General features: G+C 53.3%; 1 protein-coding gene and 1 long non-coding RNA gene across 3 annotated transcripts; one reads left to right on the top strand and one right to left on the bottom strand.

Annotated features, from left to right (window-relative positions):
* Positions 1 to 1,414: 1,414 nt before the first annotated feature.
* RAPSN (receptor associated protein of the synapse) lies at positions 1,415 to 12,277 on the top strand. Its single transcript, XM_045825808.1, has 8 exons — positions 1,415 to 1,808; positions 2,316 to 2,654; positions 8,352 to 8,510; positions 9,053 to 9,151; positions 9,226 to 9,348; positions 9,848 to 9,901; positions 11,344 to 11,543; positions 12,000 to 12,277. Exons 1-8 carry the CDS (start codon positions 1,617 to 1,619, stop codon positions 12,070 to 12,072), a joined length of 1,239 nt encoding a protein of 412 aa, XP_045681764.1. The 5' UTR covers positions 1,415 to 1,616; the 3' UTR covers positions 12,073 to 12,277.
* Positions 9,006 to 12,422, bottom strand: LOC123810218. 2 transcript variants are annotated; one of them, XR_006784198.1, is made up of 4 exons: positions 12,284 to 12,422; positions 10,302 to 10,505; positions 9,482 to 9,616; positions 9,006 to 9,145 (listed from the first exon to the last, which is right to left on the bottom strand). It is a non-coding gene; the product is annotated as an uncharacterized LOC123810218 (long non-coding RNA). The 2 variants fall into 2 exon arrangements; XR_006784197.1 differs by lacking the exon at positions 10,302 to 10,505.
* Between the last annotated feature and the right edge of the window lie 4,893 nt (positions 12,423 to 17,315).

Raw genomic sequence — 17,315 nt, 5'->3', positions numbered from 1 at the left:
GGAGGAGTGGGGCGTGACTGCTGGTGAACACGGGGCTTCTTTCTGGGGTGATGGAAACGTTCTCGAATTAGTGATGACCGATGCTGAAAACCGCTGCCCTGCTCTGAAGGGGCGAACTTGGCCTGGTGCAAGAAGGAGGCTGGTCTGCAGAGGGAGGAGAGTGTGGGCTGCGACCAGCTGGCAGGTCGGCAGGGGGCCCGTCACCCAGGCCTCCCAAACCCCGCAGCCCCGGTACCTCAAGTGGCTGCTCCCCGAGGAAGACTTTGCCCTTCTCCACAAGGTCCGGCCTGAACGCTCAGTACTGCAGACCCTTCCAACTGGGATTGGAATCGGGACTGTTTGTTTACTTTATTGATTTATCACTCTTCACTTGAGGACATGCTTATTGATTTGCTGATTTTAGGGGAAGGGGAAGGGAAGGGGAGAGAGGGGAAGAGAAACATTTACACAAGAAAGCAACATCAATCCGTTGCCCCTGGTATGCACCCTGACTGGGACTTGAACCCATGACCTTTTGGTTTACAGATAATGCTCCAACTAACTGAGCCACACCAGCCAGCCACGGCGGGACACTTTTTAAACCTCCAAGGGCCGACCTCCTTCCCTGGTGGGCAGTTAGCCGTGCGGCAGACGCAGCTCAGAATGACTTCTTGCTTGTCGACACACGGGGTGTCCCCTGTGTGCCAGGCACTGTGCTGAGTCCTGGCCACCCAGTGTGCCACTTAGCTCTTCTGACAATCCAGTGAAGCAGGTACCATTTCAAAGCCACGCTGCCCACACAGCCGATAAACGGCAGAGTCAGAATTCGAACCCTGGCAGCCTGGCTCCAGGGCCCGTGCCGTTACCCACGACTACGCTGCCCCGTAACAGCCCTACAAGTTAGAGTGTATCAGCCTGTGGTCCTAATGGTCCTAGCTTTAGAGATGAGGACACTGAGGCCCAGCAAGGCCCGTGACTTGGCGGGGGTCACACCGTGAGTTGGGGTGTTGGGAATGGTGTGGGCCAGTGCGTGTGGGTAAGTGGCCTTGGTGCCTGGGAGACCACAGGGACAAAGTCTGGGGTGGGTGAGTCCGGCGGGGAGCCAGTGGTGGGGGAGAGGCAGGGCCCAGGGCTGGGCACCGCCCCTGCCTCCCGCCGCCTGGGTTCCCAGGCTCAGCCCTGCTTCCCCCAGCTCTCAGCCCAGCTCTCAGCCGCCCCGGAGGTGGCTCCTTGGCAAGGCTGTGGGGCAGCCTTCCCTGCCACCGGGGTCAGGGCCAGTGTCACGGGTGCCAAAGAGACAGCCAAGGGGCTGCGCAGGGGCAGGGTGCCAGTATCCCTGGGAAGCCACCTCCCCGCTTGAAGTGGGTGGGGTGCGGCAGAAGCCCTCGTGACCTTGCGGCTGACATTCCTTAGTGGCCACGTGGCCCCAACTGGCAGGGACAGCTGCAGACAGGGGCCGGACCAGCTTTGTTCCCAGGGTGGCACCGTTCTCCACCAGGCCCTACTCGACTCCCGCCTGGTGCTGCTTTCCTTCCCGGAGCGCAGTGGGCAGCGGGCACTGTGGGTCCCCCGCCATGAGAGTCTAGAGGCGGCGAGCCACCAGGGTCTGTCCGCGTGGGGCGTGGGGCTCCGGGAGGATGGGCCAGGACCAGACGAAGCAGCAGATCGAGAAGGGGCTCCAGCTGTACCAGTCTAACCAGACGGAGAAGGCGCTGCAGGTGTGGACGAAGGTGCTGGAGAAGAGCTCCGACCTCGTGGGGCGCTTCCGCGTGCTGGGCTGCCTGGTCACGGCCCACTCGGAGATGGGCCGCTACAAGGAGATGCTGAAGGTGGGGTGCCCGCGGCTGGCGTGGGAGGGAGGGGCAGGGCCGGGTTTCGCCCAGGCTTCCCGGCCTCCCTCCCGCGTCCTCAGGCTTCCCTAGTCCCGCAGGCTGGCAGCCGGGACCGAGGCCCTGAATCCACACCCGACGCCCTGGGTTTTTGATGCTGAGTCTTGGCATGGAATTCAGGCTTGTGGCCTTGAACTTCTGGGTTCAGGGGTTTCGAGGCCGGCAGTCTAGGTTCCAGACTTCCTGTTTGGGGCTCTGCATCGGAGTCTGGGGGGCACTGGCTGCAGGTTTGAGGCTGGGGCAGGAAAGGTGAAAGCTCTGGGTCTGAGCTTGGGAGGTGGAGGCTCCAGGGCTGAAGCTTCCACTCTGTGGTGGGGAGCAGAGAATGCTCCTGAGGCTGGGTGTGGCAAGTTGGGGTCTAAGCTTCAGGGTCTGAGGCTCAAGGGGGTGGAGGCTCCAGTCCAAGGCTCAGGCTGACAGCCACACGCCCACCACCCCTGTGGGCAGTTTGCCGTGGTGCAGATCGACACTGCTCGGGAGCTGGAGGACGCCAACTTCCTCCTGGAGAGCTACCTGAACCTGGCGCGCAGCAACGAGAAGCTGTGTGAGTTTCACAAGACCATCTCCTACTGCAAGACCTGCCTCGGCCTGCCTGGCACCAGGGCGGGCGCCCAGCTCGGGGGCCAGGTCAGCCTGAGCATGGGCAACGCCTTCCTGGGCCTCAGCCTCTTCCAGAAGGCCCTGGAGAGCTTCGAGAAGGCCCTGCGCTATGCCCACAACAACGACGACACCATGCTTGAGTGCCGCGTCTGCTGCAGCCTGGGCAGCTTCTATGCCCAGGTCAAGGTGTGTGCGGGCCCCCGGGGCGGGGGGGTGATGGTGGGGTCAGGCTCCCCTTGCATTTCCTCGTGTATTCAGTCCTCCTGTTCAGGTAGGGACAAGGCGGACAAGAGTCTGAGAATCCGAGAGGGAGAACACTTACCCAGGGAGGTAAAGACTGGGCTAGGAGTGACAGAGCCAGGATTCAAACCTGGACGTGTCTGTCTGACTCTCGAGGGGGAATGGGAGGCTCCTGTCTGAGCACGGGCCGGGAACCTGCTCTGCCGAGCACCTGCTGTGTGACCCTGGACACGGCACCTCTCCTCTCCGAACCTCGGCAGGTGTATCTGTATGACGAGGAAGAGCAGGGGCTACCGTCCAGCGTGTTTGTAAGGATTCATTCATCAAATAACTATTGGGCATTTGCCATTTCCCAGGCACTTTTGCTCTGGGGTGCCGCACTGAGAACAACAGCAGAGTCCCTGGCCCCGGGGAAGCTTGTTCCCCAGGTGGGGGATGAGGATAAACACAATGAGTAAGTCAGTTCCATAGCCTGCTAGAAAGTGCTTCTTAGGAGGAGGGGAAGCAGGGCAGGGGGTGGGAGGTGCTGACAGGGTGCTGCAGCCTCAAAAGACTGGGTGTCGGAAGGCCTCACAGAGGTGATGTTGGGGACTTCAAGATGAGGGTGAGCCATGCACAAATCTGGGGAACGCGTGGAAAGGAGGGAACGGCAAAGGCAAAGCTCTGCCCTGGCGGAGCACACCTGCCGTGTTCCCGGAAGGACAGCGGCCAGCACAGCTGCAGCAGGCGGTGAGAGGGGACAGGGGGTGGGGGTCCCAGGGCATGGGGGAGGGGAGAAGGCAGATCCTGAACGGGCTGATGGGGCCTGTGACCACAGGCTTCTGGTCCTGAGGCTTTGTTCTTTCTCTGAGCATCCAGGCTGCCCTCGGCCAGGCCTGTGGCAGGTGCTCATGCCTGGCACGTAGGCAGTGCCTGGGAAACCTGGGGTGAGTGAGCGCGTAGAAGGTTAGGAAGCGAGTGGGGCTGTGAGGAAGTGAGAGTCTCCCAGGATGACACTGAGGGTTTTGTTTCCAGCAGCCAGACTGACAGGGAAGCCATTCAGTGGGCTGCACGAGGATCGGAGACAAATGGGGACGTTTTCAAACCTTGTTTTATTGCGGAGAAAACGAACCATACCGGAAAGTCAAGAGAGTAATGTGTACATCTCAATATATCCTTTTAGAATGAACCGTTATTAATATTTTGCCGTATTTGATGTATACATTTTTCTATTTTCATGTAACTTTTTTTTTCAGTTACAGTTGACTTTCAATATTATAGTAGTTTCAGGTGTACAGCACACTGGTTAGACATTATGTGCCTTGTGATGGGACCCACCTGGCACCATGCGTAGTTACTGTGGTCACTGACCGGATTCCCTGTGCTGTTCTCTGCATTCCTGGGCCTGTTCCATAACTGCCCATTTGTGCCTCTTAATCCCTCATCTACATATTTTTAACTGAAGTGTTCTGATATAAAGTTATAGATATCATGATACTTTACACCAAAGCACTTTAGTCTTGCATCTCTGAAAAAAAAAAGAGGACATTTTCTTATATTTCCTTTTTTTTAAGATTTTATTTATTATTTATTTACTTTTTAGAGAGGAGAAGGGAGGCAGAAAGAGAGGGAGAGAAGCATCAATGTGTGGTTGCCTCTAACATGCCCCCCACTGGGGACCTGGCTCACAACCCAGGCCTGTGCCCTGACTGGGTTCGCAGGCCGGTGCTCAATCCACTGAGCCACACCAGCCAGGGTTTATATTTCTTATATAAGGACACTTTCTTACCTAATTGAAATTCTATTGTTATACATACCATAATGAAAACCTCTTTATTTATCTTAAATTTCTGTTCTTTTCCTGAAAACATGCTTTTACCCTTGGCTCCTTTGATTTGGAACATAAGCAGGAGTTGTATATTATGTCTCTTAAGTCTCTTTTGGTAGAAAATTCCTACCCTCCCCTTTTACTTTCCATCATTTATTGAAGAAGTCAGTTTAACAGTCTTGTAAAATGTTCCACCTTATTGTCTCATTGCTTCCTCAAGGAGTCCTGTAATAATTGTTCCTTCATCTCTTTACCTCCCTATCACCTGGAATTTTTTTTTAAGATTTTATTTATTTACTTTAGAGAGATGGGGAAGGGAGGGAGAAAGAGAGGGAGTGAAACATCAATGTGTGGTTGCCTCTAACACACCCCCTACTGGGGATATAGCCTGCAACCCAGGCATGTGCCCTAACCGGGAATCATACCAGTGATGCTTTGGTTCACAGGCCTGCACTCAATCCACTGAGCCACCAGCCAGGGCCCTATCACCTGGAATTTAAAAATGACTTGTTTAGGCCCTGGCCGGGCAGCTCGCTTGGCTGGAGCGTCATCCCAATACTCCAGGGCTGTGAGTTCCATTCCCAGTCAGGACACATGCAGGGACCAACCAGTGAGTGCATGGATGGGTGGGGCAATGGATCGATGTTTCTCTCTCTCTCTCTCTGTCTCTCTCACAAATCAGTAAAAATACATACACACACACACATGCACACATCATGACTTGGTTAGAGTGAAGCAACACATTCTTGGTAAGGATGCTGCCTGAACAGTGCTGTGTTCTTCATGTCGCATCATGTCGGATGTTGAGGGAGTAACCAACTACCTGACCCTTCCGTTTCAGGGTTTGGTTTCTCCTTTCGTGACCAGCAGGTTAATGTGTAGGGTGACGCTGGCACCCCGGGAACGTTCTGTTCTGCAGTGACATTTACCATAATGGTTTTAGCGTCCACTGATGTTTGCTGCCTGCATTGAGTCATTCACTTGAACGCTCATACAATGGCCATTTCCCAGTTCTCTCATTCCGGCTACTGTTATGAGCTGGGATTTTTCTATGCAGAAGAACTTGTCCTCGTCTATCAGGGCTAGTTGGTTACTTTGGAATACAGTCCCTAAAGGAAAGGCCGAGATACCGTTAAATACTTCCTCCTTCTCCTTAGTCACCGCTTTCAGAATAAGTTGATGGTCACACTTACCCGATTCGGCTTCCTCTTTTGGGAGTGTTACTGTGAAATCATGGATTTTCTGTACAGTCAGCATCGTTCAGTCAGCTGCAGCCGTTGTTCTTCTTGCTGTGCACGTGCTCTGACTTCAGGCAGCGGAGTTGCCTCCAGTCCGGCTCCGGGGCCCTCCCACCAGATCCGTTTAGTCCTGGACAGGGTTCTGCTTTCTGGTGCGATACAGCGTCCCGGGCTCCTTTTCTGGCTTTCTCACCTCGGGCCTGGAGTCGGCCAGGTCCTCAGGTTCTTCTTCGTGGGAAATGGTGTTTAAAGGCAAACTGCGGGCTCTCGGCAGGCTCCGGGCTGCCGGCTTGTTGTCGCTTCTACACCTTTTTGGTTGCCAGGAGGTGTCATGGTGACGTTTCCAGTTCAGATCTAAGTTTCAGGATTTAACTTATTTTAAACTTGATTCTCTTTTCTCTCAGACTGATCTTCTTGGTTTCTAACAACACAATTAAACATTTTAGCCTACAAAATACATTAAATAGTTTCAAAAGAGAATACCAGCCCTGGCTGGTGTAGCTCAGTGGATTGAGCACGGGCTGAGAACCAAAGCGTCGCAGGTTCGATTCCCAGTCAGGGCACATGCCAGGGTTGCAGGCCACAGCCCCCAGCAACTGCACACTGATGTTTTTCTCTCTCTCTCTTTCTCCCTCCCTTCCCTCTCTAAAAATAAATAAATAAAATCTTTTTTAAAAAAGCTCAGACATTAAAAAAAGATATCAAACATTAAAAAAAAGAGAGAATACCAATATTACTCAAAAAAGTGGCTGAAGGGAGTTTAAGATTCCTTTGCTGTTTTTTTGATTTATAATACATCCCAATGTGGAGGAACTGTCCAAGTATATGTTCTGAGTTCATTTGAAATAACTTGTTTTGTTTGGTTTGGTTTGGTTATGAGGAGACATGTCCGAAGCTGCAATCAGTGAGACAAGGAAGGGCTTTAGTGCAGAAGGAGCAACAGGAGAGCCCAGGGGCCGCCTGAGCCCACTGGGAAGTCAGGGAAAAGGGGGCTTTGGGGACGGGCTCAGGGGACGGGCCTGGGACGAGCTGCCCGCTGCCTGCTGCCTGAGAGTTTCGGAGACGCGTGCCTGTGGGGAAAGAAGTGGGGGTGGGGGGAGAAGAAAGGGAAGGGAAGGAAATCTAAAATAAATTTTCTTCTACGTGGTTATAACTAATATAGTATTAATATAATGTAATATACTATATTATGATGGAATATAGTATACTGCATTATATTATATGTAACACCAATAAATTATAACAATTATATTATATATTTATCATTATCTTAATTACAATATAATAATATGCAGAGTGATTTATTTCTATCTTTAGAGTTTTTAAAATTAAATTTATTTATTTATTTTTAAATATTTTATTTATTTTTTAGAGAGGGGAAGGGAGAGGGAAAGAGAGGGAGAGAAACATCAATGTGTGGTTGCCTCCCACATGCCCCCTACTGGGGACCTGGACCACAACCCAGGCGTGTGCCCTGGACTGGGAATCGAACCGGCGACCTTTTGATTTGTAGGCCAACGCTCAACCACTGAACCACACCAGCCAGAGCTAAATTTATTTTTTTTTAAACTATAGAATATTTATATGGCTTCAAATTAAAAAGTACATAACAACATGTGTATAAGGAACAGGTTTCTGTCGGGGTTATTGAGAATTCTCTTCTGGTGGTATTAACTCAGAGGCGCTGGTCAGATATGCAGTTGAAGAGCAGAGAGGTGCTTATGTGGAAGATCTGAAACAGGTGTAGCCGAAGGAGACGTGAGGTCCAAGGAGATGGTTGGGTTTTGATGTTTGTGTTCCTGTCTGAAGTGAGCTGAGGCTCGCTGATAGGATTTGTCCCGGAGCCCCAGGAGGGACTCACACCAGACAGGGGTGGGGAGCCCTCCTCCTCAGTAGCAGGAGGGAAGCAGAGGGGTCCCCAGGGTGGGTTTGATGGATAAGCTGCTTAATGGAGCTTCTCTCTGCTTTTCTTCTGTTTTCCCAATGGAGTGTGAGGCGAGGCCGTCAGCTCAGAAGGGGCAGGGAGAAGGGCCGTTCAGAGGTTTGCAGAGAAAGGGTGAGAGAGTGATTTCATGGCCTCGGTGAGTCCATCCCGGTGTTCTTTGGAGCCGTGGCAATCAGTCATGGCGCCTTCCAGGAGCAGCTGCTGCGCTACTGGAGGCAACCTCGCGTGGGGTGGGGGTGGGGCTCTGGTCTTTCCCCCCACCCCCACCCTTCCGTGTGTCTCTGAGGCTGACAGGCCCAGCTGGGACTGGGTGAGGAGGGAAGCCAGCTGTACATTCTTGCCTTTTCATTCATTCCTTCGGCAATATTTACTGCGTATCTACTAAGTGCCAAGAACTGAGCAGTGGGTTGCTCTCCAACATCAGCAACCCAGGTGAAAATCCCTGAGTTCATGGAGCCCACACCTTTGCACTGGCTGTTCCCTCTGCCTGCATCACTCTTTCCTGGGGCTCCAGAAAGGATGAGTGGACAGCCAGTGGAGTCTAGGGCCCCCTGGCTGCCCGAGAAGCCGGGGCCTACAGCCCTCAATCTTGGAGCAGCTCCTGACACTCAGTGTGCCCCCACCTACCCCAACCCCTCCCTGTGTCCCTGCAGGACTACGAGAAAGCCCTGTTCTTCCCCAGCAAAGCCGCAGAGCTCGTCAACGACTATGGCAAAGGCTGGAGCCTCAAGTACCGGGCCATGAGCCAGTACCACATGGCTGTGGCATATCGCCTACTGGGCCACCTGGGCAGTGCCATGGACTGTTGTGAGGTGGGGCAGCAGGGCAGGGTGGGGGCCGGTGGTGGTGTGGGCCAGGGTCCGGGGCCCAGAGCAGGTGGGCCTCTTCCTTCCAGATCAGCCCCAAGTCTTGCCCCTTGTCCAGCCTTCCTACAGCCAAGCCCCTGGACAATGCACGTCTCCCTGGCGCCCAACCCTCACTCCTTCCCAGTCCATTCTCAGGGGTGCGGGCTTCTCTCTGCCCCCCGCCACTCATCCTCCGTGGGTCACTTTAAATAGGAAGCAAGCCAGTCTCTGAAGTTCCACTGACCTGGGCTCACATCCCAGCTTTGCCCCTTAGTAGCCAGGCGGCCCTGACGGAGCCATTTCTGCCCTCTGAACATGTTTCCACTTTGCTGGGCGCTGTGAGACCCCTCCGGTTCGGTGCGTGGGGCCTGAGAACCAGCATCGGTGTATTGGGCTCTGAGGCCGTTGGTGACCCCTGGTCTGCCTGTCAGAGGAGCCCCCCCCCCGGGTGAGGGCAACCCAGTGGTGGGGGCAGGTGGGCAGGCCTGGGTGACGGGCCTCCCTCGCAGGAGTCCATGAAGATCGCACTGCAGCACGGCGACCGGCCACTCCAGGCGCTCTGCCTGCTCTGCTTCGCCGACATCCACCGGAGCCGTGGGGACCTGGAGGTGAGGGCACCGGGAAGCGGGGGTCGGGGGTGCAGGCCTGGCCCAGCCTGACCCCACCCCCACCGGCTGCGCAGACAGCCTTCCCCAGGTACGACTCCGCCATGAGCATCATGACCGAGATCGGGAACCGCCTGGGCCAGGTGCAGGTGCTGCTGGGTGTGGCCAAGTGCTGGGTGGCCAGGAAGGCGCTAGACAAGGTGAGGTTGGGTCCGGTCCTGCGGCCCCCAGAGCCCCCAGAGCCCCTAGAGCCCCCAGAGCTCCCGGCCAACAGTCCGTGTGTCTGGTGCAGGGCAGGGCCCTCCCAGACACTGTGTCTAGTGTCAGCCTCACCTCAGGCCCAGTGTCCCCAGTCAGCTTCCAGGCTCACGGGGGGCCCAGGCACTGCCCAGTCCCACGGCTGGTGAAGGGCCAGAGCTGGGGTTTGAACTCAGGATGCTTTAACTGCTTCCCTTGATTTCATGCACCCTGCAAGACAGACGCATTTTTCCCCTTCTGTATCTGAGGAAACCGAGGTGTAACTTGCCCACACAGCTCTTGCCAGGGGACCCCAGTCTCTTCCCACTGCCTTTGCACCCGGGGCAGCTGCCTGCCCATGTCACCCTCCCCATGGCTGTCCTGCCACCTTTTCCTTTCCCACAAGCCGAGGCCTCTGTCAGACAGCTCTGTCCGCAGCCCTGGCCTGTGCTCGCCTTCCAGGCTCTGGACGTCATTGAGAGAGCCCAGGACCTGGCTGAGGAGGTGGGAAACAAGGTCAGACCTGATTCCGTCTCCTGGGTCTGGAGTCAAGAGCCCAAGGTGGGACCTTGGGTGGGTGGGAAGGGCCCCTCGAGTCCGCACGTGCCCTGAGCGCTTCCTGATCTCCAGGAGGTGCCCCAGCCACTCCCAGCCCCAGCTGTTTCCCTACAGAGTGCCTCAAAGGGTTGGGCAAGAATTCCATGGCCCTGAGGATATCGGAAGTCCTCAGGGCTCTCTTCTTCTTCTTCTTCTTCTTCTTTTTTTTTTAAGATTTTAAAAATTTATTTTTAGAGAGAGGGGAGGGGAGGAAGAAGGAGAGGGAGATAAACATGAGTGTAAGAGAAACATCGACTGGTTGTCTCTCGTACGCACTCTGACCTGGGACTGAGCCTGCAACCCAGGTATGTGCCCTGACCTGGAATCGAACCAGCGACGTTTCGCTTTGAGGGCCAACACCCAACCAACTGAGCTGCACCAGCGAGGGCCTCAGAACCTTCTTGGTGGTCACTAAAACGTCTAACAGTGACCTCCATTCACTGAGAGATGGGCACCGCAGAGCCCTTGTAGGCATCGCTCCCAGTCCTCACTGTCTCCCTGCGAGATGGGTGCAGCGGGCTCCCTGTCACAGATGGGAAAAGCGAGGATCAGAGGGGTGCTCAAAGGCCCACTGCCTGGTGCCTGGCCTGTCTCAACTCCAAAGATACATGGCCTCTCCAAATTTAATAATTGTATGCAATCCTTTAAGTATTGAAAATAGGCTCAGTGTTTCTCCAAGTCTGCTAGAAGATGTGCATTTCTCTGGGGTCGGGTAATAGTCCAACTAAAATTCCAAATAAATGTGCCTTTGGCTTGGTTATAGCCACTCTGGTTTACCCAAGTAGCTGATCAGAAATGTTAATAAGCTGTTTTTGTTTTTAAAATTTTACTTATTCTTAGAGAGAGGGGAAGGAAAGGAGAGAAACATCTGTGTGTGGTTGCCTCTTGCACACCCACTACTGGGGACCAGGCCCACACAGGCATGTGCCCTGAGTGGGACTCGAACCACCGACCCTTTGGTTCACAGGCTGGCACTCAATCCACTGAATCACACTAGCCACGGTTAAATGCTAGCAGGCTGTTGTTACAGTTAACTAATGAAAACAGGAAAACAATTATGGAGTCAATGTAGCAAGTTTGGTCAATGAAACCCTTCAAAAACATGGGGTCCCCAGCTGGCTGTAGGGGTGAAGACAACTGACCTCAGCACCCATCCCCCACTCTGCATGAGAGGACAGCACGGCCCAGAGAGGGCGGGACATTTTCCTCAGGTCCACCAGCCAGGCAGGAATGTGCCCAAGACTGGACCCCGTATGACTGACTGCCTGGTGACCCCTCGGGGAGGGAAGCGGGACGCCCGGCCCGTGAGCACTAACTTGGTCTCATCCCCTCTGCCCGCTCTCCCATCCCCGCCGGCCCAGCTGAGCCAGCTGAAGCTGCACTGCCTGAGCGAGAGCATCTACCGCAGCAAGGGGCTGCAGCGGGAGCTGCGTGCCCACGTGGTGCGCTTCCACGAGTGCGTGGAGGAGACTGAGCTCTACTGCGGCCTGTGTGGGGAGTCCATCGGCGAGAGGAACGCCCGGCTGCAGGCCCTGCCCTGCTCCCACATCTTCCACCTCCGGTGAGGGTTCCTGCGGCTGGGGTGGGGTTGGGGGCGGGGGCACGGGGGTGGGGGGGCGCTCTGCGGGCGCTCTAGGGCCTCGTCACAGTAGTAATACCAACAGCAGACATGCAGTGCTTTCTGTGTCCCAAGGTTGCCTCAGAGCTTCCCGTATTTTGACTCATTGAACCCTCCCCGTGGCCCGTGAGGTGGCCTTCCTTAAGGTCATCCTCCCCAAAGAGAATTCAGAGAGGCCCCTGAAAGGTCACGGCATTTAGGCAGCTGGAAGTACACCCCTTCTAGGCCAGTGCTGTGGGCAAGTGGTGGGCAAGCAGTGTCACAGGCAGGGGCCTGGGGCCATCCCCTTCCCTTGGCTCCTCCCAGGCCCCTGGGGTGGGGGAAGGGTGGGAGAGAGAGGCCATGGCCTAGGATGGAAGGACAGGCTCAGTGCGTAGACAGAGCCCTTTGCCTCCCAAGGTGCCTGCAGAACAACGGGACACGGAACTGCCCCAACTGCCGCCGCTCATCCATGAAGCCTGGCTTCGTGTGACTTTGTCAGCAGCCATGGGCTCCCGCCGCACCCGCCCTGCTCCCGCTCCACCGTCACCCTGGAGACCCCCGACTGGCCGTGCCTAGGATGCCTCTTTGCTCCTGGGAAAGCCGCCACGACCTAGAGCCTGACCACTGCTGTTCCTCAAGGCCCTGCGCTCCTCCCCACCTCTTTGTACTTTGCTCTTTATAGAAAAATAAACCGTTTGTACCTGGTCCCGGCGATCCTGACTTTTCCCTAACGTAGGTCCGAGAGGGTGGGGGACGGCGGGGTGAGGCTCCCCACAGGAGCCTCCTCAGACACACGCGTCCCTCTGCGCACACATGTGAGTGCCTCCCGCTGCCCTTCCACGGGCGTGGGACGCCAGTGAGCCAGAGACAAAGGTCCCTGTGGGAGGAGCTGCTGACGTGCGGGGGGTGGGGGGGGTGGGAGGATGTGACCAACAGAAACACAATAATCAAGCAACATACAAAGTCAGCGAGAAGGATGGTGTGGATTGTGTCCTCCATGTGTCGAAGCCCCAACCCTGCCCTGCTGCAACTGCATGAAAAGATAAGGCCTTTAAGGTGGAAATTAAGGTTCAATGAGGCCGTAAGGGTGGGGCCCTAATCCATTAGGTGACTGCGGTTAGAAGAGGAGACACAGGAGAGCTTTCGCTGTCTCTCCGTGATGCACAAAGGAAAGGCCGTGTGGGGACGCGGGAAGAGGGCAGCTACCTGCACGCCAGGAAGAGAGCCTTCCCTGGAAACCTGATTTGCTAGCACCTGGATCTTGGGCTTTCTAACCAGCAGAATCGTGAGGAAATAAATTTCTGTTGTTGAAGCCCACCCATTTTCTGGTGTTTTGTTATCGCAAAAGTAATGGCAAAAACAAGTGGACTATTACAGCAGTGATGAGATTTGGGGCAACGAAGAGTCGAGCAGTGTTCCTCTGCCTCACCTTCATCCCTTCCCTTCTCTTCAGCCCTAACACCGTGAGGTGGGACAGAGCAAGACAGGCATGCTTGGGGAGGGTGGCTCGGTGCCGGGTGCTGGGGCCCAAGCAGTTGGAGCAGGTGTCCACACAGGGGAGGAGGCTCCAGTGTGGGAGGGGCCTGCCTGCAGAGAGCAGGGTGGCCGCACATATGGATGCCTCATTCCGGAGAGTCGGAGCCCAAGCAAGGTGAGCAAGGGGCTCAGAGGGCAAGGCCTGGTGCTGGGTACTGGAGCCGAGCGAGGTGAGGAGGACTCCATGCATATGGCTGGTCAGGAGCGGAGCCTGTAAAGGGCGTCTACACATGGGGCAGCTGGTGTGGAGTGTCAGAGCCAGAGCAGGGTGGTGAGGACACCCTGGAGGAGAAAGGCCTCACATGGGGACCCGGCACCTGTGCAAAGGGACCAGGGCATCCACTCGGTGGTGGTGGGCAGGGTGCCACCCAGCACAGAGCACCAAGCTGGGTACGGAGGGGCAGCCTGTATGGGTCTTTGGGGCCTAAGCAAGGTAAGGAGGCAGCCAAGTTAAGGGAGGTCAGGTGTGAGGTGTCAGAGCTTGAGTAGGATGAATAGGGTCTATGCGTGGGGACATCCGAACCCCGAGAGCGTGGACAGAAATCTGGGCATGGAAGGAAGGGGCAATGAGAAATTGCTTCATAGAGGGGACTGGTCACATAAGTAAATATACTCAGGGGAGTGGGAGCCAGGTCACTATTGAAAAACAGTCATAAATAAGAAAAGGAAAAATGCCAGAACTGCAATTGGAGGAATCAATGTGAACTCACAGATTTCAAAATATATAGCTAAAGAGAGAAATAAGCACAGGGCGGGGTAAACGTGAGTTTACCATTGTGAGTGTGCAAAACACAGTTTATTCTTTTTTAAAAAAGATTTTATTTATGTATTACATTTTTATTGATTTTTAAAAAGATTATTTATTCATTTTTCAAGGAGAGGGTCCGGGAGGGAGAAAAACATCAATGTGTGAGAGAAATATCGATCAGTTGCCTCTTGCACACCCCCAACCAGGTACCTGGCCCACAACCCAGGCATGTGCTCTGACCAGGAACCAAACCAGCGACCTTTTGGTTTGTGGGCGGACACCCAGCCCACTGAGCCACACCATTCAGGGCTACAGAATTTACCCTTGTATTATTAGTCAGTAATCATTGTATTATTTTCCATATAACTGCAAACCTGCTTTTGCCCAACTCTGTATAGCTATGCTTGCGTGTGCATGTGTGCATTGGCCTGGTAGCGGTGACATGCCAGTAGCAATGAGCACACCTAGCACCCAGATGTTCGCTTCTAAATACCGTGTTCCACTAAAAAGAATCAAGGTCTTCGGGGGAAATGGGCAATTCTAGGCCTGGACCAGGGAAGGTACAAGATGAGCCTAGAATATCTTGGGTCAGACAGCAAAGAAAGTTGAAAGAATGACGAGGCTAATTCAAAAGGACACAAGAGCCAGTTTGAATGGGCTCCCGCTGGCCCATTAATACTGATCATCTTAGCTCAGGCTGCCATAACACAATCCCATAGACTGGGTGGCTTAACCAAGTGAAATTTATTTTCTTGGAGCTCTGGAGACTAGAAGTGCAAGATCAAGGTGCCAGCAGGGCTGGTGTCTGGTGAGGGCTCTCTCCTTGGGTTACAGATGGCCACCCTCTCATTGTCCTCACAATGCCTTTCTCTGTGCTTGTGAGTAGAGAGAGAGAGAGATCTTGCTTCCTCTTCTTATAAGGCCACTAATTCCATTGTTAGGGTCTCATCCTCATTACCCGTCCAATCTAATCCTTAATTGTGCCTCCTGAAAGTTCTATTTCCAAATACCACCCCCATTGGGGGTTAGGGCTTCAACATATGAATTTTTGCGGGGGGCGGGGGGAACCCAAACATTTAGTCCATCACAACGATAGTAACAGATTTTATCGGGTAAAGCAAGAATCCATACTTACATAAATAAATAAATGACTAAATTAAAAATCTGATGAAGAATGGGATCTTTATAGAGCTCCAAAATACTTTCCCACAAAAGACTTATTAATTTCAAGGGAAAAAAAGAGTGACTTCCCAGTGGAGAAGATTGGCAGACACCTGATTAGTCAAGTGAGAAAGGTTGACCTCTCCAGGGAGGGAACAATACCAAAGCAGGTGCCACCTGAAGTAATGCAATGAGACACTCGGCACCTCCTCTGTGATACTCCTGCCAGAGACGAAACACCTGGATGTAAAATCACGGGGAACACCAAATAAATACAAGTTTAGAAATAGTCTCCAAAGTAACTGTAATCTTCAAAAATGTCAAGGTCACGAAGCCAAGGAAAGACTGAGAAACTATGCCAATTAGAGGAGACTGAAGCACTACAACTGAATCCTATGCTGGATTCTGGGTTTGATTCTGGACTGGATCCGTTTGCTGTAAGTGACATTATTGGGTCAGGTGATAAAACATGAATGAAGACCCCCTGACATTAAAGGTTGTGTTGTGGTTAAGTAGGCAAATGACCTCGATTGTAGGAAATTCCCACCAAAGTGTTCAATGGGTTGTGGTAGCCTGTCAGCGATTTACTCTCAGTTGGTGCAAGGAGAAGCGTGATTTGTATTGTGTTTCAACTTTTCTTTAAGTTTGATTTTTTTTTTCAAAATAAATATATGTAGTTTAAAAAAAGAGTAGAGCGTCGTAAGGGGACGAGGAGTGTGGGGAAGGGCTGGGGCTGTAAGGAAGGGTGAGCCTGGGTGAGAAGGAGGCATATGAGCCAAAATGTGGAGGAGGTGAGGGGGTGAACCAAGCAAATACCCTGGACAGCGTTCCAGAGAAAGGGAACAGAGATCTAAACAGGAGCCAGGGGAGGCCTGTGAGTGTGAGTAGGGTGGAAGCGAGGCGGAGTCGAGGTCCTGGAGGAAATCGTGGGAGAGCAAAGGCACCTGGGAACCTGGGGGACGGGTAGCTGCTGAGGGGGTTTGAGCAGAGGGCTGACATGGCCTGACTAGGTTTTAGAAGAATCCCTTTGGATGCTTTGTTGAGAACTGACTTCACTAGATACTGGCTTGGGTGCCTCAAACATGTTAATGGCATGAAAGACCAGAAAAGGACTGTTCTGCATTAAAGGCAGCTAAAGGGATATGTCAATGGAGTGTTATGTGAACCTGGGTTTGATACTGAGTTTTTTTAAGGCTCTAAATGATGTTTTCAGGATAATCAAAGACATTTTAATATGGGCTGTGTACAGATATCAAGGAGGGTGGTCTCGATACACGGAGTAGGAGTCTTGATAAAACTGGGCTAGGCAGACAGAGGACAGCACCCAAGGACAAGACCTAGTGGAAAAGAAGATGCAGGAGCCTGTCTAAAGTTCGGTCAAGGAGAGACTGCCACCAGCAATCACAGGCCCAGGCTGGAGACTTTCTAAATGTATTCCCTTTTGTTGGGGTGACCAGTAGGCTCCAAACAGGCCCCACCTGCCCCAGGACCAGCACAGGCAGGACAGCTCCTTCCCCACCTGGGCTTCTTGACCCGTCAGGCCGCTCTGAAAAGTGTGAAGTTGGGGTCAGCTGCCGCCGTGCTGACACTGACTCACTGAGCAGCCTGGACAAGTCACTTAACCTGTGGTCCTCCACATCCTTGTCTAACACTGAGAATGATAATTCACCCCGTTCACAGGGCTGGGCTGTTGGGAGGATGGAATATACACTGTTATGTGCAAGGGTGCTTTGTCAGCCTAAACAAGCCACTGCCAAAGGAAAATTCCTGCAGCTGCACCCCAAGAAAAGCACCGGGCATATTTTCACCCAGTGGATGGTTTGACCTAAAATATAAGCTACTTGACTTATATGAAGTTCGTTTTATGGGGTCCTGTGCCTCGCCTCAGAGTGGTAAGCAGAGATCCTCCAGCGCAGAGGACACAGGTGCAGCAAATGAGTCTCAGGTGCTCCAAAGAGCTCTGTCGTACTCAGATGGAAAGAAATGATTACAGACGTGATGGTTAGTTTTTGGGGTTTTTTTTTAGTCGTAGAGTCTGATTGCCAATTGAGCTCTTACCACGTAGGCAGAACTGTGACACCTGCTCCGAAGTTAGCGGTAGCAATGATCTCCAAAACTGGTTAAGAATTTTCTCAGGTAACCCTGGATGGCCAGCTTGTACTTTAATAAATTGTAATTATAAAAACGCTGCCTGACATGTTATGACCCCCCCTCCCCCGCGCGCTTTTACACAAGGCTAGCGTATGTTGTTTACGTTTGGATAGGTAGAGCCATTGTGTGAATCCCCT

The sequence above is a fragment of the Phyllostomus hastatus genome, unplaced genomic scaffold, assembly GCF_019186645.2.
Source record: "Phyllostomus hastatus isolate PE091 unplaced genomic scaffold, TTU_PhHast_1.1 phas_scaffold_585, whole genome shotgun sequence".
Classification (NCBI taxonomy): Eukaryota; Metazoa; Chordata; class Mammalia; order Chiroptera; family Phyllostomidae; genus Phyllostomus; species Phyllostomus hastatus.
Note: the sequence above shows the minus strand (reverse complement) of the source record. Positions and strands in the feature narration are given on the sequence as shown.